The sequence below is a fragment of the Cololabis saira genome, chromosome 7 (assembly GCF_033807715.1).
Source record: "Cololabis saira isolate AMF1-May2022 chromosome 7, fColSai1.1, whole genome shotgun sequence".
NCBI lineage: Eukaryota > Metazoa > Chordata > Actinopteri > Beloniformes > Belonidae > Cololabis > Cololabis saira.
In genome coordinates, this window is record NC_084593.1 from 42,339,988 (window position 1) to 42,365,793 (window position 25,806).

Here is a 25,806-nt window from a genome sequence, read left to right on the forward strand (position 1 = left end):
AAAATACATGAGAACAGGACCTTGAAAAAAATAATCGCATGTTAAATCTCAATCGCAATATTGAGGGAAAAAAAAAAATATTAAAAAAATAAATAAAAAAATCGCAATTCGATTTTCAAAAATCGTTCAGCCCTAGTACTGATGACAGATTGACAGACACTTTTTATCCAGTGTGAATACTTTGATGTTGGCTTAGATGACTTGATGTGGCAAAACCTGCTCCACACTGCTTACATCTGTAAGGCTTGTCTCAAGTGTGAATACGTTGGGGACTCTTTAGAGAACTTTGTTGGGCAAAAGCCGCTCCACACTGCTCACATCTGTAAGGCTTGAATCCAGAGTGAATAAGCTGGTGTTGCTTTAGGGGACCTTGTCGGGCAAAACCTGCTCCACACTGCTCACATCTGTAAGCCTTGTCTCCAGTGTGAATAAGCTGGTGTTGCTTTAGGTTACTTTGTTGGGCAAAAGCCGCTCCACACTGCTCACATCTGTAAGGCTTTTCTCCAGTGTGAATACGTTGGTGACTCGTTAGAGAACTTTGCTGGGCAAAACGTACTCCACACTGCTCACATCTGTAAGGCTTTTCTCCAGTGTGAATACGGTGGTGACTCGTTAGAGAACTTTGGTGGGCAAAAGCCACTCCACACTGATCACATCTGTAAGGCTTTTCTCCAGAGTGAATAAGCTGGTGTTGCTTTAGGTCACCTTTCCGGGCAAAAGCCACTCCACACTGATCACATCTGTGAGGCTTTTCTCCAGAGTGAATAAGCTGGTGTTGCTTTATGTCACCTTTCCGGGCAAAAGCCGCTCCACACTGATCACAGCTGTAAGGCTTTTCTCCAGGGTGAATAAGCTGGTGTCGCTCTAGGTTACTTTGTTGGGCAAAAGCCGCTCCACACTGCTCACATCTGTAAGGCTTGTCTCCAGTGTGAATACGTTGGTGACTCTTTAGGTGACTTTGTCGGGCAAAAGCCGCTCCACACTGATCACAGCTGTAAGGCTTGTCTCCAGGGTGAATAAGCTGGTGTCGCTTTAGAGTACTTTTCCAGGCAAAAGCCGCTCCACACTGATCACAACTGTAAGGCTTTTCTCCAGAGTGAATACGTTGGTGACTCTTTAGATGACTTTGTCGGGCAAAAGCCGCTCCACACTGATCACAGCTGTAAGGCTTTTCTCCAGAGTGAATAAGCTGGTGACTCTTTAGGTTATCTTTCCGGGCAAAAACTGCTCCACACTGATAACAGCTGTATGGTTTATCACCAGTGTGAGTTCTCTTATGGATCTTCAGGTTTGCTGAAGTGGTGAAGACTTTCTTGCAATCATCACAGCAGTGTCTTTTGGTCCTTCCTTTATGATTCTGTAACAGAGAGGATGACTTACATTACCAAGGATGCATTATCAAAAGCCTTTTCACTTTCAATCAAGTGCTGCCTCTCAGGTTCTTTCCTGTGAGACAATTAAGTTAATCTTAAATGTTAAACATATTTTTTTACAACTAGTTCTTAACAGTACGACACCTTCAGATGAGACTTCTTATACATCTACGTAATAATTGTAAAATTTGATAGCTGCTGAAACACACAATCAAAACCAAGCCCGGATTACCCAATGGGCATTATGGGGGGGCGCCCAGGGGTAGGGCTGAACGATTTTTGAAAATAATCTAATTGCGATTTTTTTCCTCAATATTGCGATTGCGATTTAATATGCGATTATTTTTTTCAAGGTCCTGTTCTCATGTATTTTTCAACTACACAAGCAATAAATCAGTCTGTTTTATAATAAACAATGGCAGATTTATTTAAAGCACAGATTACAACAATAAAGAAAACAAATCTGTGCCTTTTACCTCTTTAACACGTCTACACATGGGTCGTTCTCTCTGAACCCAATCGCACGACACCGAACCGGGTTAAACTTTAGCCAAAACGAGGCGTAGTTTAATAGAAAAACACAGAAAAACTCCCACAGGGAACAAAAAACCTTCCTCACAGGCAGTACTCGAGTTGTAAAAAAAAAAAAAATCAGGGGGGATGGTGGATTTTATCATATGGGGACAGATAATTTGTGCTGATTACAAATAATATAATATATTATGAATAATAAAAGAGAAATCAGAGGACCGTTACGTCGCCCGGATCGGCGTCACCGGGGCCCCGCCCTGGAGCCAGGCCTGGGGTTGGGGCTCGTAGGCGAGCGCCTGGTGGCCGGGTCTTTGCCCGTGGGACCCGGCCAGGCTCAGCCCGAAACGGCGACGTGGGCCCGCCTTCCTGTAGGCCAGGGGTATTCAATTAGATTCGGCCGGGGGCCACATCTGCAAAAGGACTGTATGGAGAGGGCCGCACAATTTGAAAATTTGGGGGTTTTCAAAATGTATTTTGCACTCAAAGACGAAGACTTATGTATAATATACATTTGAATATATCTAGTTTACATATGAATTATGTATTAATTGTCTCCAGATTTAGTCATTGTGAATGTTAAATATAATATTCAGATAAAGAAATATTATTTTAAATGCAAGTTCATTTTGAAACCATGCATTGTGCAAACTTAATGAAATGGATATTGACCTACTTTTAATAAAACACGCCATAATGACAAAGCACCACTTTCCACCAAGATGGGTAGGGACACTGCGTAGCGTGGGGAAATGGATCTTCCTCCCCGTTATGTCAGGTAGGAACAGACTCAGATTGACCTGAAACGCAGTTACATTCTCGAGGATCTCAGCCACACTCGAGTCTCTCCCCTGTAGCTGCAGATTGAGTTTGTTAAGGTGCCCCATAATGTCACATAAAAAAGCAACTTGTGATATGAAATCGGGTGTTATCGGGTGTTATTATCTCCCATTCAAATCCATTAAATCGGGTTGCGGTGGGGCTGATCTCCGCAATTTGAAGCCTTGTATAATAATTGTAAAAATCTGGGTTATTTTCTTGGAGGATTTCGTCAAATATATAGTGAGGGTTCTCCACAGCATCGGCCCTTCTCTCTGCGCTCTCTCCCCGATCTCCTGCGCTGTGCGCCCCGTGACCGCCTCCATCACCAAGCGGCTTTTCCAAATCCAACTCAGCCTGGATCATTTCTCGTGTCCTCTGCTTTTTCCCCACATCCAAGTAATGATCTGACATGCTGACATGTTTGCTGCGTTTAACACTGCTCCCCCCTCACTCCACGCTGTTCGCTGTTTGATTGCGTCATCACACGGCGTTATTAACTGTTCGTTTTTTTCCCCATTTATTCCACCGAACGTGTTTTTTTGCTATTTTCGGCCGAACATTCGGTGCATCACTATTATAAAAAAAAAAAAAAAAAAAAAATTACATTAATAATTTTTTTTTTTTTTTTTTTTTTTTTTTTAAATATGACCAGGGGCCACATAAAAGCTCCTGGCGGGCCGCATGTGGCCCGCGGGCCGCCAATTGAATAGCCCTGCTGTAGGCCCACCACCCGCAGGAAGGACCATGGCAGGCCGGTGCAATGTGGGCTGGGTAGCAGTCGTGGCGGGGTGCCTCGACGACCCAACCCCTGGACCAAAACCCTCACAGTGGGGACATGGAATGTCACCTCGCTGGGGCGGAAGGAGCCGGAGCTTGTGCGTGAGGTTGAGAGGTACCGGCTAGAGATAGTCGGGCTCACCTCCACACATAGCTTGGGCTCTGGAACCCAGCTCCTTGAAGGGGGCTGGACCCTCCACTACTCTGGAGTTGCCCAGGGTGAGAGGCGGCGGGCTGGTGTGGGCTTGGTTATAGCCCCCCAGCTCAGCCGCCATGTGTTGGAGTTCACCCCGGTGAACGAGAGGGTCGCCTCCTTGCGCCTTTGGGTCGGGAAAAGGTCTCTCACTGTTGTTTGTGCCTACGGGCCGAACAGCAGTGGGGAGTACCCGGCCTTCTTGGAGTCCCTGGGAGGAGTACTTGATAGTGCTCCAACTGGGGACTCCATTGTTCTACTGGGGGACTTCAACGCTCACGTGGGTAATGACAGTGATACCTGGAGAGGCGTGATTGGGAGGAACGGCCTCCCCGATCTGAACCCGAGCAGTGTTTTGTTGTTGGACTTCTGTGCGAGTCACAGTTTGTCCATCACGAACACCATGTTCAGGCATAAGGGTGTCCATCAGTGCACGTGGCACCAGGACACCCTAGGCCGGAGGTCAATGATCGACTTTGTTGTCGTTTCATCTGACCTTCGGCCGCATGTCTTGGACACTCTGGTGAAGAAAGGGGCTGAGCTGTCAACTGATCACCACCTGGTGGTGAGTTGGATGCGCTGGCGGAGGGAGAGGTTGGACAGACCGGGCAGACCCAAACGGATTGTGAGGGTCTGTTGGGAACGTCTGGCCGAGCCCTCTGTCAGGGACATCTTCAACTCCCACCTCCGGGAGAGCTTCTCTCGGATCCCGGGGGAGGCGGGGGACATCGAGTCCGAGTGGACCATGTTCTCTGCCTCCATTGTCAACGCGGCGGCTCGAAGCTGTGGACGCAAGGTCTCCGGTGCCTGTCGTGGCGGCAATCCTAGAACCCGGTGGTGGACACCGGAAGTACAGGATGGCGTCAGACTGAAGGAGGAGTCCTACCGGGCTATGTTGGCCAGTGGGACTCCTGACGCAGTAGATAGGTACCGGCAGGCCAAGCGGGCCGCGGCTCGGGCAGTCCTGGAGGCAAAAACTCAGGTCTGGGAGGAGTTCGGGGAGGCCATGGAGGAGGACTTTCGGTCGGCCTCGAGGAAATTCTGGAGGACCGTTCGGCGCCTCAGAAGGGGGAAGCAGTACTCTGCCGGCACCATTTATGGTGCAGGTGGGGAGCTGTTGACCTCGACTGGGGACATTGTCGGACGGTGGAAGGAATACTTTGAGGATCTCCTTAACCCGACTGACATGCCTTCCACTGAGGAAGCAGAGGGTTGGGGCTCGGAGGCGTGCTCATCCATCACCCAAGCCGAGGTCACCGAGGTGGTTCGTAAGCTCCTCGGTGGCAGGGCCACGGGGGTGGATGAGATTCGCCCTGAGTACCTCAAGTCTCTGGATGTCGTAGGGCTGTCTTGGTTGACACGCCTCTGCGACATTGCATGGAGGAAGGGGACAGTACCGCTGGGGTGGCAAACCGGGGTGGTGGTCCCTCTGTTTAAAAAGGGGGACCGGAGAGTGTGCTCCAACTACAGGGGGATCACACTTCTCAGCCTCCCGGGGAAAGTCTACGCCAGGGTACTGGAGAGGAGATTACGGCCGATAGTTGAACCTCGGATTCAGGAGGAACAATGCGGTTTTCGTCCCGGTCGTGGAACACTGGACCAGCTCTATACCCTCCGCAGGGTGCTCGAGGGTTCATGGGAATTTGCCCAACCAGTCTACATGTGTTTTGTGGATCTGGAGAAGGCATTTGACCGTGTCGCTCGTGCCATTCTGTGGGGGGTGCTGAGTGAGTATGGAGTCCGGGGCCCTCTACTAAGGGCGGTCCGGTCTCTGTATGATCGAAGCAGGAGTCTGGTTCACATTGCCGGCAGTAAGTCAGACTTGTTCCCAGTGCATGTTGGACTCCGGCAGGGCTGCCCTTTGTCACCGGTCCTGTTCATAATTTTTATGGACAGGATTTCTAGGCGCAGCCAGGGGCCAGAGGGGATCCGGTTTGGGAACCTCAGGATTTCATCTCTGCTTTTTGCAGATGATGTTGTCCTGTTGGCTTCATCAGACCGGGACCTCCAGCATGTGCTGGGGCGGTTTGCGGCCGAGTGCGACGCGGCAGGGATGAGAATCAGCACCTCCAAGACCGAGGCCATGGTTCTCGACCGGAAAAGGGTGGCATGCCTTCTCCGGGTGGGTGGAGAAGTCCTGCCTCAGGTGGAGGAGTTCAAGTATCTCAGGATCTTGTTCACGAGTGAGGGAACAATGGAGCGTGAGATTGACAGACGGATCGGTGCAGCGTCCGCAGTAATGCGGTCGATGTACTGGACCGTCGTGGTGAAGAGGGAGCTGAGTCGAAAGGCGAAGCTCTCGATTTACCGGTCAATATACGCCCCTACCCTCACCTATGGTCATGAACTTTGGGTAGTGACCGAAAGGACAAGATCGCGGATACAAGCGGCCGAGATGAGTTTCCTCCGCAGGGTGGCTGGACGCTCCCTTAGAGATAGGGTGAGGAGTTCGGTCACCCGGGAGGAGCTCGGAGTCGAGCCGCTGCTCCTTCACATTGAGAGGAGTCAGCTGAGGTGGCTTGGGCATCTGTACCAGATGCCTCCTGGACGCCTCCCTAGGGAGGTGTTCCAGGCATGTCCCACCGGGAGGAGACCCCGGGGAAGACCCAGGACACGCTGGAGAGACTATGTCTCTCGGCTGGCCTGGGAACGCCTCGGACTCCCCCCGGAAGAGCTGGAGGAAGTGTCTGGGGTGAGGGAAGTCTGGGCATCCCTGCTGAGGCTGCTGCCCCCGCGACCCGGTAACGGATAAAGCGGGAGAAGATGAGTGAGATAAATAATAGCACTGACCTGCAGAAATATTGCAGGAATGACATAGCAGCAGTTAAATGCAGCCTTCTGTAAGCTTTAAATATCCACTGGGCTTACATCAAAACACAACAATAAAAAACACTTTTCTGAACTTATCAATATGACACTGTCTTTCACAGGATAAGTAAAATGGATCACTGCAAAAACTCTAAATCTTAACAAGAATATGTCTTATTTCTAGTTAAAATGTGTCATTTTAGTAAAATAAATCTCATTACACTTAAAACAAGACTCATCACATCATTGAGGACCTGCTGGGAATAAATATATTTCAACTGCTATTTATAGACTATAATAACAATGACCAGAGTTTGGGGGTTTGGTTGTTGATGTACTTGTATTACAAACAAATGTTAGTATTTTTTTTTTAATAATCGAAGTTAAAATGTCTCATTCATTACACTTAAAGCAAGACTCAGCACTGGAAAAAACAAAAAAAATCTGCCAGTGGAACAAGATTTTTTTGCTTGTAATAAGAAGATAAATCTTGTTCCACTGGCAGAGTTTCCTACTTATTTCAAGTGAAAAATGTACTTGAAACAGGTGAAAATTGCCAAATAAATTATTTTTCTGGTGTTATTTTTCTGGTGATGACTCTAAATGTTGAAATAGCAGTAAAACCACATTCATTGATGAAATGACATAAGGGATGGAAAGGGGGGATGGCAGTTTTACAGGGGGGATGATTTTGACCGATTTTATTTCAGGGAGGGGGGGGGGGGGGGGGGGGCATCACACCACCCCTCATCCCCCCTCAACTCGAGTACTGCTCACAGGGAACTCAGAACTTCTTCATAAATAACTCAAAAATCCCAGAGAGAAAAAAAAACACCAGCAAACTAACAAAACAAACAAATAAAGCTCTCAGAGTTAACAAAACGAACCAGCAATGAACAACTAGCAGCCCCGCTGTTTAATCTCCTGATGAGCTGACGGGCTGCAGGTGTGGTTTAAAGCTGATTTATGGTTCTGCGCTACACCAACGCAGGCCCTACGCCGTAGGTTACGCGACCTACGGCGTACCCTACGGTGAAAGCTCCACGTCGATTTAACGCGGAACCATAAATCAGGCTTCACAGCGCGACTCACTGTGCACCCGGCTCGTACTCCTCGCCGACTCCGCGCTCATATATTTAATACATTTATAAAGCCCATATATTTATAAAGCCTCACTTGGCCGAGCCCTAACGCTGAGGCCATGGTAGATTTACGTTACACGCGGACACGCAGCACTGTTGACTTTTCCCTGCCGGCTCTGCTCACTCGTGTACGCTACTCACCGGTATTACGGTATATGAAAAATTCATATCATAAGAAAAAATAAACACCGGTATTCGGTATGAACCGGTATACCGCCCAGCACTAACTGCTGGTCTACAAAGCACTGAATGGTCTTGGACCAAAATACATGGTTGATCTGTTAGTTCCCCATGAAGCTCCCAGACCCCTTAGGTCTTCTGGATCTGGTAGTTGTGTGTCCCAAGAACCAGAACCAAGCAAGGTGAGGCAGCGTTCAGTTATTCTGCTCCTCACCTTTGGAACAAACTTCCTGTAGACCTGAGGTCTGCTCCAACTGTCAGCTCCTTTAAATCAGGGTTAAAAACATTACCGTTTACTGAAGTGTACTCTTAAATTAAACTTACCTGCTGTACTCTACTGCCCTTATTTTTAACAGCTTGTGCTTTTTATTATTTTACTTCTTTTCATATTCTTACCCATTTGTTATTATGTCTTGCCGCTTTTAATGTCAATGTAAAGCACTTTGAATTACCTTGTGTTGAATTTTGCTTAATAAATAAATTTGCCTTGCCTTGCCTTCCTTAACTTTAGAGATAAAGAAAGGGCGATGCGAGCAGCCAGAGCTAAAGGAAAGGTGATGTTTGAAGAGCAGGAGTTGAAATTCTTTCAAGATGTTGCCAAGGAAACACGCATCAAAAGGAAGCGTTTTGATGAGGTGAAGCAGCACCTCAAAGCCCTGAATGTTCAACTGAATGTTCAATACGGGATCCTACATCCAGCCCGGCTCCGGGTGACACACGCAGGTCGGTCCCAAGTTTTTGACGACCCGGGGGATGCTGCGGCTTTCGCCCGAAGCTTCTCCGCCAGTCGGTCGGATTAAAGAGTATGTTACACCGTCACAGATGCTGAGGATAATGACTGAGTAATACGATTTTTTTTTCTCCTTTTTTTTTTTTTTTATTTTTCATTCTGATCAGACAAGCAGCTCTTTACTCCTCTCCGTGAAACGCGGCCGGTGCACTGCCATGGAGAAATATTGTCCGCTAATTTACTGTAACTGTCGAGGTGAGGTCCATGATGAAAACCTTTTATGTTTCCTTTTTCCTCCCTCTATTCAAGACTCTTTTAATTGATATATTACTCAGGGCAATATTACTTTTGTTGAATGCTCTGTTTGAGAGTTTTTGTTGTTTCTTGGCCGTTAGCCAGAGACAGCTGATGTTGGACATGTGTGTAAGTATCGCTATTCTGCTACCGTAGGGTACGGTATTTTGTGCGTGTGTGAATGTGTGTGAATTATGTAGGAATCCGACTCTGAATCCACAATCTGGACTTGTGGAAATTAAGCAGCTTTTGTTTGCAAATGCTAATGAGTAACAATATGCTGATAGTCTTGATATTGTAGCTGCTTGCTGAGGAAAGCTTAGTTGCAAGTATGTGTAAATCCTGTATGATGGAGGATGTCTGCAGGTGCTGATTTTGTCCATTGTAATCATACACACAGTACCCTATCAGTGTAAATCCTGTATAAGCTACAGGTGTTTCCAACAAATAGCAGTCCATAATTCAAAACCCAGTTTGTTTGCATGTTTGTGTGTGTTTTCGGGGGGGGTGTCTGCCCAGGCGCCCCTGCTGCTCAAAAACCATTCATGAACTCATATATATGTGTATGTGTATATATATATATATATATATATATATATATAACGGTTAATGTAGAAAAACGGCTATTTTGCAAAATAGCCGGCTAATGTGCAAAATAACCGGCAGGGCGGTGAATATGTAAAATAGCCGGCCAAACGGTGAATGTGTAAAATAGCCGGCTATTTTGCAAAGTACATACATTTTTAAGCTCATGGTGCGCGGACATCACATTGTTAATCATCTCTCCAGTCTCGATGCGCCGGTCAGCTCGACACAATTGTCTTGAGTATTCCAAAACGAATAATGCAAACTACAGATCACGTCATTGGCACCCCAGAATAGAGCTTTACCACCGAGGTGGCAAAGCGCAGTGGAGTGCGCTCTGAATTTGGGCACATCACCTCTACCAGCCTTATAGGTCTGGGAAATGATCTCGCAAATATCCAGTGTGCCAGTCTTTGTGAGGAAAGATCTATTCCAACCTTCTCTTTGCACCTCCAAAACAGACAAACAGTTCTTGCGTCTCTCTCATGGAAGGTGAAGCTCCTAAACCCGAAGCGCGCGCATGATGAGATGAGGTCTCTCCTCCTCCTCCATTTGCACAAATTGATGAAACCAAAACAAACTAAGCAAACGCAATTCATTTGGTAGATAGAGTCCAGTTACTACAGAATATCCTACAGTTCAGTTGAATGGATGAAATTGGCGCTTCAAACCAGTCACTTACAGTTGCCAATCAGTGCAGTTGGTGCGTAGCAGCCAATGGAAGAAGCCCATATGCTGCACACGCTTGTTGTTGACAAGGCTGTTTATGGCTGTTTGAGAAGCCTAACGTTACACTCCCTAACGTTACACTCCCCGAAAAAGTGTCGGGTCTGACACATCCACAGCATTAACCGGATACTGCCGTTTTTCTACATTAGCCGCCCTGCCGGTTATTTTGCACATTAGCCGGCTATTTTGCAAAATAGCCGTTTTTCTACATTAACCGTAACATATATATCAAACATAATATTGAACATGAACTATTGTGTTTCACACACACACAAAACTAGTTCAGATGAGATGAGACTGTAAAATTTGAGAGCTGCTGAAACACACTCAAAACCCATTTATATTAAACATAATATTGAACATGAACTATTGTGTGTGAAAAAAAATTACACACACACACACACACACACACACACACACACACACACACACACACACACACACACACACACACACACACACACACACACACACACACACACACACACACACACACACACACACACACACACACACACACACACACACACACACACACACACACACACACACACACACACACACACACACCTTATTTTTTTTTTAATGTTGTCACACTTGAATGTTTCAGGTTCTCAAACAAATTTAAATATTAGACAAAGATAACACTAGTAAACACAAAATGCAGTTTTTAAAATGGAGGCTGACTGACTTGTTCATTCTGCAGATCACTAACTGGAATTTGAACTGTTCAGATTATGTGAGTTTCAGCTTCACTGTATAGGTCCAATTATTACGGAATAATCCTTCGCATTTCACCAGCGGGCGACACGCACATTTAAAATACTCCACGAGACGACGACTTCACACTACATTACCCACAATGCAGTGCACACACTAGCATAGCAACGGGCACCATCTCCATGGCAACGGCGGCCCGAGCCCGGTGCAGTCTTTACATGACCAGTGAAGAGAGAGACGATGCAGACGCAGCGTCAGCGAGCCGTCAGATGATGATCCACTTATTATCTGCAGGAATTTTACACACCGTCTCCCAAAAGAGTCCGACGGTAAAAATATAACCTTTCTGTGCAAATTATGTTCACCTGCGCTGAGAAAACAAGTCAGAGCGTCTGCCTCGTCAACTTCAAATTTGAAACGCCATGTGGAGTTAAAGCATCCGTGTGAGAAAATATCTGCGAGTCCTTGACAATCAAACAAAGTCATCAGGAAAGAGCAAGAAGAGCCAACAGCCCCAAACGACCCCAGTCCCACTGCTGCACCTTCAGGGGGTTGATTTCCCAGTAACAGGTAGACACACTGATAATGGACCACATTGTTGGAGATTTACAGCCTCTAAGTAAAGCTGAAAAGCCACTAGGACAATACATGATAGTTTACAGCAGGCTCTCCAACCCTGGTCCTCGGGAAAACCTGTCCTGCATGTTTTAGATGTTTCCTTGCATCATCACACCTGATTCATAAACAACAATTCCTACAGATACAATAGGACCTTCACTGTCAGTGCTCGGGCCCTAATAATAATCCAAAATGACGTGTTCATAGAACATAGCATAGCCCACAGATCTGGAAATAAACTGCTAAACTAAGTTATAGTACCACAGAAACTAGTGGAAACTGAGTTTTATTTTAGATTGAATAAAACGTTAAATGCTGTTATTAAAATGCATGTAAAATATACTTGAGATTTACATTATGATGCTGAACAACTTAACAAGCTTTTTCTTATGTGATTAAAGAAATTATCTGACAAAAACTGAAATAAATATAATCAGATGCAAAGACAGCTTAAAGTGAGCCTCATTGTGATCTCAAAGAAGTGAGATAGGAAACAGGCCTTAATTTGCTTCTCAGGAGAAAAAAATAAAAGATTTTTGCTACTGAGAAGAAGCCTAGATAATTACGAGGGCAATCTGTCATAGTCTAGACGGATTTCAGAAAAAAGGCCTTTTATAAGAAGTAAGGAGCATTTATGGGTACAAGTCGGGAACCGGCCTACCTTACATATTTCAAGGGTGCTGAGTCCAAAAAAAACGGTACCCGAGTGAAATTTTGAGTTTTTGACCTTCTAATTTGCATATTAAAATGGCCGCCAAATTGCCCATCTTGCACAGTTATTGGACCATTTCCTCCTATTTTCTTTTGTAAGTAGGCAATCAAGATGAGGAAATTAAGTTTCTAGATCGATAGTCAAGGGTCAAACAAGGATATAGTGGAGGCTCAGTGCCTTTTTTATGTATATATATATGCAAAATACCAACTTTTAAGGTGAAATTAAGCATTATTTGTGTCATTTTTTAAGGCCGACATAAATATTAAATAAAAGTTACTCTGAAATTTTCCCTGTTGATATGACATATGATGTACACCATATCATATGATAACAAAGAAAAAAATCCATTGCAAGTTGTCTGAGATTTCATGTTTTTTTTGTTTTTTTGTTGTTTTTTTTTTCAAATTAAGCATTTGTTCTCTAAATTCTCTAAAAACCCAGGTAAATAGGGAAAAATAATCAAAAAGAGACCACCATGAAACGTACCAAGTTGAATATTTAGATCAGTACATAGCATGGTCAGTCCCATCGCTGAGGACCCTTTGCCTGAGGTGAATTAACAGCAAAGAGGATCGTAACAGTTTCACACGCTTTGGTACCTGCAGCCAACTGCAGCCACCTATAGCCACCTGCAGCCACCTATAGCCACCTGCAGCCACCTATAGCCACCTGCAGCCACCTATAGCCACCTGCAGCCACCTGCAACCACCTATAGCCACCTGCAACCACCTATAGCCACCTGCAACCACCTATAGCCACCTGCAGCCACCTATAGCCACCTGCAACCACCTATAGCCACCTGCAGCCAACTATAGTCACCTATAGCCACCTGCAGCCACCTATAATAATAATAATAACTAGAAAATTTCATGAAATTTTGATATGGGCATGCCCTACCGCCCATTCGACCCCTCTCGCTGCTTTGGTTTGGGGCTGTAGTGGTTGTGTTTGGGGTGGTTCTATGTCAGTTTGAGGTGTTTACGGTTGTATTGCATTCATTCCTGTGCTCCCAATAGTTAAAAATGGGGCGCGCTTTTTGGCGTCTAGCGCCCCCCACGGTGACACTTTTGACTGAAAAAAGTAATGCCCATCGAGGCAACATGGAGACGCATCTAACGATGTATGCCATGCATGGGTGCACTTTGCGGTTCAGGCTACATGATAGACAATGACAATGGATAGGTTTTTTTTTCACCGTGGTAAAAAATCCCATCCGAATGAATGGGGCCATTTGGCATGGATTTTGACATAAAATTTCCTTAAATCCCAGCTTCATGAAATTTGAATATGTTGACGGCCACAGCGTGCCGAGTCGGGGAACATTTGTACGATGTCTCTACGATAATCTGTCGCCTAGCAACAAGCGTCCAAAGTCAAATGGAAATTTAAAAAAAAAATGAAAGGTCAATATCGCAAAAATTTTAATAATTGGCATAATGAGCTTGTACGGTTTGTTAGTGCCAATCAGGCCGAGTGTTTGAAAGTTTGAACGATGTCTCTACGATAAAGTTCGACCGAGCAATAAGCGTCTGAATTTTTGCCTTTTTTTTTGCTTTATGGCATCTAGCGTTGCCACGGTAATACTTTTGACTGAGAAAAGTAATGCCCATCGAGGCACGATGGAGTCGCATCCAACGATATATGCCATGCATGGGTGCACATTCCGGTTCGGGCAGCATTAACAGATTGTTTATTCACATGGTCCCCCATACAAATGCATTGGTTTTTGTTGCCATGGTAACAAGCCCCATAGGATAGAATGGGACAATTTGGCTTTAATATCTCAAAAGCTGTAAATGACAGCGTAATGAGACCTCAGTATGTTGTAGTCCACATGAAGCTGAGTCTTTTAACGTTGGAACCAAGTCTCTGCGATACCGCGTTGCCGCGCAACAAGCATCCGAAGTTCCGTTAGCATCAAAATGAACAATGTGGAATATCTCAAAAACCGTAATAGCAAGCATGACGAGACTAAAATATGTTGCAGTACAAAGCGTCCCGGGTTGGTCAATGTTGTAATGATGTCTGTACGATAAACCGTTGCCTAGCAACAAGCGTCCAAAATAAAAGTGATTTTTTTTTTAAATTGAAAGTTAAATATCGCAAAAACCGTAATAACTAGCATGATGAAGTTGTATGTTCCTTTAAAGACTATCGGGCCGAGTGTTTGAAAGTTTGAACGATGTCTCTACGATAAAGTTCGGCCGAGCAATAAGCGTGGGAATTTTCGCCTTTTTTTTTGCTTTTTGGCATCTAGCGTTGCCACGGTAACCCCTATTACTGAGAAAAGTAATACCCATCGAATCACGATGGAGACGCATCCAACGATGTATGCCATGCATGGGTGCACGTTCCAGTTCGGGCCGTATTAACGGACGAAAAAAGAGTGCGGAATAATAATAATAATAATAATAAAAAAAGGGAAACCTTTCTAGATACTAATTTAACGCCTTCATTTTTCAGGTTTTCTCGGCCGTGTTTCATTTTTTGGGGAATTTTTTTTTCCACAACAGAGCGGGGTCATGCTTTACACCCGCTGGTGCGCAGTGGGACCTTTGCGACTTTAGCATGTTAGCGAAACGCTAGCAAAATTGCCTTTTGGGCCATTCTGGACGATTGCAATATGGTCATGCCACTACTTGGCATGCCCATAATAATAATAATAATAATAATAATAATAATAATAATAATAATAATGACTTGGATTTATATAGCGCCCTTCAAGGCACCCAGAGCGCTTTACATAGATCATTATTCATTCATACACATTCTCTCTGGTGGTGGTAAGCTACAATTTGTAGCCACAGCTGCCCTGGGGCAGACTGACGGAAGCGTGGCTGCCATATCGCGCCAAACGGCCCCTCCGACCACCACCAACATTCATACACATTCAAACGCATTCACACGGGGCAAGGTGGGTAAGGTGTCTTGCCCAAGGACACTACGACAGCAAACTGGGACAGAGCGGGATTCGAACCGCCGACCTTCCGATCATTGGACGACCCGCTCTGCCACCTGAGCTACTGCCGCCCCCACTAGCCACCTGCAGCCACCTATAGCAACCTGCAGCCACCTATAGTCACCTGCAGCCACCTATAGCCACCTGCAGCCACCTATAGCCACCTGCAGCCACCTATAGCCACCTGCAGCCACCTATAGCCACCTGCAGCCACCTATAGCCACCTGCAGCCACCTATAGTCACCTGCAGCCACCTATAGCCACCTGCAACCACCTATAGCCACCTGCAGCCACCTATAGCCACCTGCAGCCACCTATAGCCACCTGCAGCCACCTATAGCCACCTGCAGCCACCTATAGCCACCTGCAGCCACCTATAGCCACCTGCAGCCACCTATAGTCACCTGCAGCCACCTATAGCCACCTGCAGCCACCTATAGCCACCTGCAGCCACCTATAGCCACCTGCAGCCACCTATAGCCACCTGCAGCCACCTATAGCCACCTGCAGCCACCTATAGCCACCTGCAGCCACCTATAGCCACCTGCAGCCACCTATAGCCACCTGCAGCCACCTATAGCCACCTGGAGCCACCTATAGTCACCTGTAGCCACCTATAGCCACCTGCAGTCACCTATAGCCACCTGCAGCCACCTATAGCCACCTGCAGCCACCTGCAGTCACCTATAGCCACCTGCAGTCACCTATAGTCACCTGCAGCCACCTATAGCCACCTGCAGCCACCTATAGTCACCTATAGCCACCTGCAGCCACCTATAGCCACCTGCAGTCACCTATAGCCACCTATAGCCCCCTGCAACCACCTGCAGCCACCTATAGCCCCCTGCAACCACCTGCAGCCACCTACATCCACCTACAGCCACCTCCAGAAACCCGCAGCCACCTATAGCCCCCTGCAACCACCTATAGCCACCTGCAGCCACCTATAGCCACCTGCAGCCACCTATAGCCACCTGCAGCCACCTATAGTCACCTGCAGCCACCTATAGCCACCTGGAGCCACCTATAGTCACCTGTAGCCACCTATAGCCACCTGCAGTCACCTATAGCCACCTGCAGCCACCTATAGCCACCTGCAGCCACCTGCAGTCACCTATAGCCACCTGCAGTCACCTATAGCCACCTATAGTCACCTGCAGCCACCTATAGCCACCTGCAGCCACTTATAGTCACCTATAGCCACCTGCAGCCACCTATAGCCACCTGCAGCCACCTATAGCCCCCTGCAACCACCTGCAGCCACCTATAGCCCCCTGCAACCACCTGCAGCCACCTACATCCACCTACAGCCACCTCCAGAAACCCGCAGCCACCTATAGCCCCCTGCAACCACCTATAGCCACCTGCAGCCACCTACAGCAACCTGCAGCCACTTATAGCCACCTGCAGCCACCTATAGCCACCTGCAGCCACATATAGCCACCTGCAGCCACATATAGCCACCTACAGCCACCTGCAGCCACCTATAGTCACCTATAGCCACCCGCAGCCACCTATAGTCACCTATAGCCACCGGCAACCACCTATAGCCACCTGCAGCCACTTACATCCACCTACATCCACCTATAGCCACCTACAGCCACCTACAGCCACCTATAGCCAAATGCCGAAAATCGGGGCTGTTATGCACTGCAATGTGTACATTTCAGAGTTATGACCAATGTCCTTGTTTAAATGTGGAGTTGTAGTCCTCAAGCATACCAAGGCAATGGGTAACCAAAGAACTTGGAAAAGGACTGCAGAAAGAAATACTAATCAAAATGAAATTCCAAAGACAAATGGCACACAAGCAAACTAGAAAGGTATAAAAACAATTTACCAAAACAAATGACCTATGGAACTTACAGAAGAAGAGAGATGAAAGCAAAGCAATTCAGCTAGAAACATGAAAGAAAATATACAGAAACAAGATCTGATCTGTAGAACTGTTCAAGGGAAGTTTCATGTTTTTTTTTCCCTATTCACTTAAATTTTTCGATTTTTGAATTAAGAGCATTATGCTTTGTTTGCATAAAAAAATGAATTCTCAGACAACTTGCAATGGTGTTTTTCTTAATTATTATGTAATATGGAATACATCACATATCATATACACACTGGGAACATTTAAGAGTGATATTGACTGAATATTTATGTCTGCCTTAAAAATGACACAAATAATGTTTAATTTCACCTTAAAAGTTGGTATTTTGCATATACATAAAAAGGCACTGAGCCTCCACTATATCCTTGCTCTGACCCTAGACTATAGATCTAGACACTTAATTCATCATCTTTGAATGCCTACTTACAAAAAAACTTGGAGAAAATGGTCCAACGACTGAGCAAGACAGGCAGTTTGGCGGCCATTTTGATATGCAAATTAGAAGGTCAAAAACTCAAAATTTTGCTCGGGTACCGGTTTTTTTGGATTCAGCACCCTTGAAATATGTAAAGTAGGCCGGTTCCCGACTTGTACCCATAAATGCTCCTTACATTCACTTTTTGGTACATCCCGTCTAGTCTATCATGTGGAGGTGGTTCTTTATGGGACAATGTCCAAAACGTGGGTCACAAGCAGCTGGACCCCTGTTATTTTCATTAGGCATCCTGGTTCCACAACCAGCAGAATACTTTGTATGACATCGTTGAAGCTGTCCTATTACTACAATCTTTCACAGTAAAATACAAAAAGAAAGAGCAAAATTACAGTCACAAAAACAGCCAAACAAGCATGATAATTACCCATCTTGGGTTGTCCTCCTTAGCAAGAACCTGCTGTGAGGCCTTGCTTGGTGAATGAACTGCCTCCATTGTGGACGTAATCTTTGGAAAACTACCTGTGATAAAGAAAAAGAACAAACGTAAACACATGGCCATGGGACTTCAAAATAAAATAGGACGTAAATACAAAAACCATGACAAAACCCGTAGACATGGACGTCAACAGGTTTAAAAACATTCAACGTAAGAGTTTAGGGGAGATTTTAGTTAAGGATCTGCGCTGTCATTGTTAGTCATTTAAAACAGCAAAATTAGGACGTTATTTCAACCGTTTTAACACTAAACTTTATACGAAGCAATATTTTCAATGACTGATGTGTATACATGTACATATTATGGATAGGCAGTGTTTCCTCTAGGAATTTTTTCAGCAGTGGGGGCATGCTTCCCGGGGGGGCGGCGGCGGCGGCGTAAATGTACGGCGTACACAAATGACCACTTGACAGCAAATGTAACTTTCAAAACCTATTTATTGGCTTTTATCCCTGAACAATAAATAAATGTTACTTCAACTCTAACCAGTTGAAAACGTAAAAAAAAAATAAAAAAAATAACATAAAATAAATAACATGTAAACATCAGCTAGATGAGGCTGTGTAGACTCAATGACAAAGTTTGCACCCAGGCTCAGAGCACTTAATTTTCCTTGGCTTTTTAAAGAAGAGCTCTAAGGCTCTGTTGTAGGGAAATTCTCCCAGAGGTGGCCCATTGATGCTTAGCAGCATACATGCTGCAAGATGATCCCCCTGCAGCCTGTTTCAAGTCAGTCTTCGCCTACAAATAGAAACAATAATGAGATTGTTTCTCTCAATTTCCTACACCCTAATCATTTAAATTAAAAAAAATAAAAATAAAAATCCCAAAATATCTGTACCGTTTCTGATTGGGTGGGCACTGCGCATCATTTTTAGACACAACAAAGAACGCATACCGCAAAAGTTGTGTCTCGGCGGAGGAACCCGACGTCCCAGCAAAATGAGAAGAGAAAAAAGAGTTGTTCAGAACAGCAGACAGCGCACACACTAAAGGCTGATTTATGGTTCCGCGTTACACCAACGCAGAGCCTACGGCGTAGGGTACGCGGCGACCCGCACCATATGTGGAAATGCGGTCTTTATTTTGCTATTAAAACATGATTTGTAATGTGAATTTGCAACACTTAAACTACAAATAATAGTTTTTTGACGTGACATCAGAGATTGCGCATGCTCTCTGTGAAAGGATGAGGCAAATCGGGTTGTAACTGCTTCAACTGTGCGATTCCTTCACGAGGAGCGACCAGGATTTCAAACACGCTTGATTTTCTTGCGACCTCACGATTTGTGATCGGGAGCTCGTCGTGAGGTGTTAATCTCTCGTCGTTACCCCACGTACACTGCACGAGGCACGAGCAACGATTGGGTCAAAATCAAGCTCGATCAAAAAAAAGTTGCACGACTGGAAAATCGCATCAAAACGAGCCGATAATCACACAGTGTATGCCCGGCTTTAATGTTATCAATTTGTTTACCCACATTAGTGTCACTGAGTTGGCTAATGAGTCTACCTTTTCTCCGGTAATACGCTGCCTTATTTCTTACGACGACTTCTCCTTTTTTTTTTTCTTACGACAACTCTGACCCAGGAACACCCCACTCCCTCCCCCCGCCGTTGCGCTCATCATCACACAGGCTGTGCTGTGAAGGTGGAGAGATGCGGCGATGGTGCATTTGCGACAAAAAAAAAAAAAAAAAAAAAAAAAAAAAAATTCAGGCGTGGCGGCTATGATTTAGCAGTGGCGGGCCGCCACTGCTGAATGAATGTAGAGGAAACACTGATAGGACTAATGTGGAACCGGCTCATCCCTCAGTTTGTTGGGAACTCCCCTACTGGATGGCTGGTTGCCTTAAATGGGCTGAACAATGCACAAAGGTGATAGTTACTGCAAACATTAAAACGTCGAGTCTCAAATACCACTAGCAGCCAAACATACGACTGATGCGCAGCCGCCCCCCCGTCAAAAGCAGACACCGCTGGATAGATGTGAGGGAAGGAGGTTCCTCACCTGGATACATTAGATGAGCAAAGAGAGATCTGTTCCAAAGAATCTGAAGTATTAGCTTATTATAGCCTAACTGCACTTTATAGGTTGAGTTACACTCGCTGCTGTTACATGTGCACTTTATTTTTTTTATCCCCCTGTTTTGATCCCACTGAGGAGAAGGGGATATTTTTTGAGCCTTTTACTTTCCTCCATATGAGGTTAGACATAATTACATGGAAAATGTAACTGACCAATGCACTTCTTGTACAATGTTTGTGATGCATATGGTTCATTGTTTTACATTGATCTGCTTAAAAAAAACAAGGAATCTTAAGTTAGTCTTTACAAGTAAAGTTGGGGACTACATTGTGTTTGTATTTATGAAGGAATGTTACATTCAGGTTAAAAGCTTTTCTTGTGGAAAGTTAAATAAACATTGGCTTAAAGCAGCCTATTTGCCCTTTCTCATGTTGTTAACAGTATTAAAAACATAAAAAAAATACCTTAAGGTAATTTAGAACAGCAAAACAATGTGTGAATAAATGTGCGATTAAGTCAGAGAGTCAGAGTCATTTTTATTGTCCCTCTAGGGGAAATTCTTTTAGCAGTCTGGGAAAACAGTCATCATCATACAAACACAGACATACCAAAAGAACAATTAAAACATTAAAACGTGACATAGTAACCATAATAGTGAGTAAAAGCAAAAGTGCTTTCATCAGTGCAGGCAGAATGATAAAAATATATTAAAAATATTAAAATTTATGCAAGTTGATCATCTTAACAGCGGTTGGTATAAAAGAGAATTTATACCTATTGGTATTGGCCTTGGGAAGCCTATAGCGCCGCCCAGAAGGGAGAGGGACAAACTCTTTTGACAGAGGGTGATCAGGACTGGTCAAGATATCTTGTGCCTTATTCAGGACTCGACCTTCATAGATGTCAGTCAGAGAGAGCTGCTGAGTGCCAATTATTTTACTGGCTGCTCTGACAATGTCCTGCATCCTCTTTTTGTTCTGCACTGTCAGGTTGCCATACCACAATACAATACAGAAAGTTAAAATTGATTCAATAAAAGACTTATAAAATAACACCATTAGTGTTTTCTCCACATTAAAAGTGTTAAAAGTTTATTAATATGCGAGTTAACTATGGAAAACATGTGATTAATCGCGATTAAAAAAATTAATCGTTTGACAGGCCTAATATATATATATATATATATATATATATATATATATATATATTAGGGGAACGATACACTAATCTCACGATACGGTACGATATTGAGGACACAATAACGATATTATAGCAGTATTTTTTTAACAACCTTGAATGAGGAACATATGACTGGAAAAAATTGTCTTTTATTTGAAAGACACAAAATACAAAACAATGCTGTGCATTTGCCCTATTGTTACAGTTTGTAATGCTTTATAACTGTTTAAGTTTTAAAGAGAAAGCCAGGCCAACCATTTTCCAAAAACTGAACTAAAAGTAATTGTCAGGTTTACATTATGCATCTCCAGTTTCATACAAGTACAAATATTTTGCCACAAACTGAATAGTTTCTCTCATGTATGATTTGACTTTTTTCTTTTCCAGAAATGTAACAACTAAAATCAAATAAATAAAAGTAAATAAATACATACAATTTTACATCATAAAAAAGATTGATTCATGCTCACCTTATAAGTGTAAGAGGAGATTTATTTTTGTTAAGAAGGTTATTTTGGTAATTCAGGGTTCATCATTTTATAAATATATTCTTTATATTCTGATGTAAATCAGGGACTATAATGACACTAGTCAGTTTATCTGTAGTGATTAGTCTGTTTTAGATTGGGCGGAGTGATACGCCACAGTACGGCACTAGGTGCTGTGTTGATGTTCTAAAATCCTACACTGTTGAGGGACATTAAAGTACACTGGAACTCAGCAGAAGTTTCCCCGTGTTTATCCTACTCACCACCCCAAAAAGGTTTAATTTAATAAGGTAAGGCTTAACTCTACACCAGACTTACATAAGTAAAAGTTCAGAGCTCAAAACGGGACCGCAAAACGGTACTAGTTTCTTCTGAGGGGAGGAAGATTTTGGTCCGCAGGTCGATGCGCGGTCGGATGTGCGTTACTAGTCAACACAATAGATTAATATTAATAACCCAATATCGCGATACAGTTTGTCACCTCCACGACACGTTTCGTGATGTTTTTGTATCGCGAAATTTCGTGGCACGATATATTGTTACACCCCTAATTTTATATATATATATATGTATATATATATATATATATATATGTATATATATGGGGAGCACTTAAAGCTATAGAGGATGGGTAAGGGTGTGACATATAATAACTGTAGTGTCACTAACCTGATTTCTTCAATCAGTGATGATGTAGGGAGTGACAGAGAGGTGGAAGCCTCAAAACAAGCTGAATCTTGGATCGTATCTTCTGCTTGTTTTTTAGTGCTGGAGGTAGAAACAGAGGATGGTGAGACTCCAGCAAAGACACGGGCTCTAAGGTCAAACACCAGGGACTTCTGCACATCCAAGCCAGCACCACACCTGCTTCCAGTACAATCCCTCATTTCAAACAGGAGAAATACAAATCTGAGACATTGATCCGCAGAAGAATAAAAGAGTAAGTGAGTGAGTGAGAAACAGCCACTGCAGGGAAGTTGCTTGTTACAGCTCAGGACAGTCCCTGTCTCATGTCCAAGACAGGGACTTAGTGATACCACTTCAGCTGCTGCAGAAACTACACCCGCTACCTGGACACAAACTACACTCACAAAACACAAAGAAACTTCCATGAAAATGGAGACCAGTATTAGTGTGAAGCTGATTGAAGAGAAGCTGTTAGAAAAACGAGAGGCAACACCAGACTCATGCAGCTCCTGCAGCCAAATACAGCAGGATTCAACCATTTACGGTGTTTACACCCTATGTAGGTGAATAACGGTATATTATATCATTCAATACAACTATCTAATGAGAAAGACCGTTAGATACAGGCGAACCTGGACTTCCCTTCCCCCGCATGAATAAGAGATAACTCCATCTTTACACCAACTAAACGTCGTCATACGTTAGAACAAAATGTACCAAAAACAAGTTGCAGAACTATTATTTTCCAATAACATTAATACTTACCCTCAAACGTCGAGCGGTGCTGCCGATGGGGTCGAGAAACGAGCTCAGTCGTTTCATCAGCTGGTCCTGGAGATGGAGCTCAGAGAGCTGCACGGCGCATGCGCACCTAGTGGCTGCTGCACGGCGCATGCGCACCTAGTGGCTGCTGCACGGCGCATGCGCACCTAGTGGCTGCTGCACGGCGCATGCGCACCTAGTGGCTGCTGCACGGCGCATGCGCACCTAGTGGCTGCTGCACGGCGCATGCGCACCTAGTGGCTGCTGCCGTAAAGAGTTTTTGTTTTCCAAACTTTATTGAACAAGGATTTACAATAAAAGACAAATCAATCAATTAGGGAGAACCGGGAGTTCAGGCTACACAGTGTAAATATGTAGCCTATAAGCCCTGGCCTTGAAATTAAAATAAGGATTGGCATTTTAAAATTACTGATTTACAAGATATAATTATAATTACGGTATAATTATTATTTACTGATTTTGAAATTATTTATTTGTGCAACAAATGGGATATAATCATTCCATTATATACATGAATACAAGGCCAAATCAAGTGAGACATAGGCTACACTATCTTCCTGTAAGAACTATAGTGTATGAAAATCACTGTAAGCACATGTTTGCTATTCAAAGGTGGTGATGGTGATGACACCAGTCCTGCTGTTGGTGATGGTGGTGACACCAGTCCTGCTGCTGGTGATGGTGGTGACACCAGTCCTGCTGCTGTTGATGGTGATGACACCAGTCCTGCTGCTGGTGATGGTGGTGACACCAGTCCTGCTGCTGTTGATGGTGATGACACCAGTCCTGCTGCTGGTGATGGTGGTGACACCAGTCCTGCTGCTGGTGATGGTGATGGTGATGACACCAGTCCTGCTGCTGGTGATGGTGGTGACACCAGTCCTGCTGCTGGTGATGGTGGTGACACTAGTCCTGCTGCTGGTGATGGTGGTGACACCAGTCCTGCTGCTGTTGATGGTGATGGTGATGACACCAGTCCTGCTGCTGGTGATGGTGATGACACCAGTCCTGCTGCTGGTGATGGTGATGGTGATGACACCAGTCCTGCTGCTGGTGATGGTGGTGACACCAGTCCTGCTGCTGGTGATGGTGATGGTGATGACACCAGTCCTGCTGCTGGTGATGGTGATGACACCAGTCCTGCTGCTGGTGATGGTGATGACACCAGTCCTGCTGCTGGTGATGGTGGTGACACCAGTCCTGCTGCTGGTGATGGTGATGACACCAGTCCTGCTGCTGGTGATGGTGATGGTGATGACACCAGTCCTGCTGCTGGTGATGGTGGTGACACCAGTCCTGCTGCTGGTGATGGTGATGACACTAGTCCTGCTGCTGGTGATGGTGATGACACCAGTCCTGCTGATGGTGATGGTGATGACACCAGTCCTGCTGCTGGTGATGGTGGTGACACCAGTCCTGCTGCTGGTGATGGTGATGACACCAGTCCTGCTGCTTGTGATGGTGATGGTGGTGACACCAGTCCTGCTGCTGGTGATGGTGATGAAACCAGTCCTGCTGATGGTGATGGTGATGACACCAGTCCTGCTGCTGGTGATGGTGGTGACACCAGTCCTGCTGCTGGTGATGGTGATGACACCAGTCCTGCTGCTGTTGATGGTGATGACACCAGTCCTGCTGCTGTTGATGGTGATGACACCAGTCCTGCTGCTGGTGATGGTGATGGTAATGACACCAGTCCTGCTGCTGGTGATGGTGGTGACACCAGTCCTGCTGCTGGTGATGGTGATGACACCAGTCCTGCTGCTGGTGATGGTGATGACACCAGTCCTGCTGCTGCTGGTGATGGTGATGACACCAGTCCTGCTGCTGGTGATGGTGGTGACACCAGTCCTGCTGCTGGTGATGGTGATGACACCAGTCCTGCTGCTGGTGATGGTGGTGACACCAGTCCTGCTGCTGGTGATGGTGGTGACACCAGTCCTGCTGCTGGTGATGGTGGTGACACCAGTCCTGCTGCTGGTGATGGTGATGGTGATGACACCAGTCCTGCTGCTGGTGATGGTGATGACACCAGTCCTGCTGCTGGTGATGGTGATGACACCAGTCCTGCTGCTGGTGATGGTGATGACACCAGTCCTGCTGCTGGTGATGGTGGTGACACCAGTCCTGCTGCTGGTGATGGTGATGACACCAGTCCTGCTGCTGCTGATGGTGATGGTGATGACACCAGTCCTGCTGCTGGTGATGGTGATGACACCAGTCCTGCTGCTGGTGATGGTGATGGTGGTGACACCAGTCCTGCTGCTGGTGATGGTGATGACACCAGTCCTGCTGCTGGTGATGGTGATGGTGGTGACACCAGTCCTGCTGCTGGTGATGGTGATGACACCAGTCCTGCTGCTGCTGCTGGTGATGGTGGTGACACCAGTCCTGCTGCTGGTGATGGTGGTGACACCAGTCCTGCTGCTGGTGATGGTGGTGACACCAGTCCTGCTGCTGGTGATGGTGGTGACACCAGTCCTGCTGCTGGTGATGGTGATGACAGCAGTCCTGCTGCTGCTGCTGGTGATGGTGATGACACCAGTCCTGCTGCTGGTGATGGTGATGACACCAGTCCTGCTGCTGGTGATGGTGGTGACACCAGTCCTGCTGCTGGTGATGGTGATGACACCAGTCCTGCTGCTGGTGA

General features: G+C 45.4%; 1 protein-coding gene across 1 annotated transcript; it reads right to left on the reverse strand.

Annotated features, from left to right (window-relative positions):
• Positions 1 to 191: 191 nt before the first annotated feature.
• Positions 192 to 23,197, reverse strand: LOC133447292 (zinc finger protein 665-like). Its single transcript, XM_061725928.1, has 4 exons — positions 23,139 to 23,197; positions 22,356 to 22,454; positions 17,919 to 18,013; positions 192 to 1,357 (listed from the first exon to the last, which is right to left on the reverse strand). Exons 3-4 carry the CDS (start codon positions 17,985 to 17,987, stop codon positions 251 to 253), a joined length of 1,176 nt encoding a protein of 391 aa, XP_061581912.1. The 5' UTR covers positions 17,988 to 18,013; positions 22,356 to 22,454; positions 23,139 to 23,197; the 3' UTR covers positions 192 to 250.
• Between the last annotated feature and the right edge of the window lie 2,609 nt (positions 23,198 to 25,806).

Bases quoted from the DNA above. Each gene is read 5' to 3' on its own strand.
- LOC133447292 (XM_061725928.1), bottom strand. From the start codon at position 17,987: ATGGAGGCAGTTCATTCACCAAGCAAGGCCTCACAGCAGGTTCTTGCT. The intron at 1,358-17,918 runs GTAATTATCATG...TCTCTGTTACAG, and splicing joins AGGAGGACAACCCAAGATGG to AATCATAAAGGAAGGACCAA.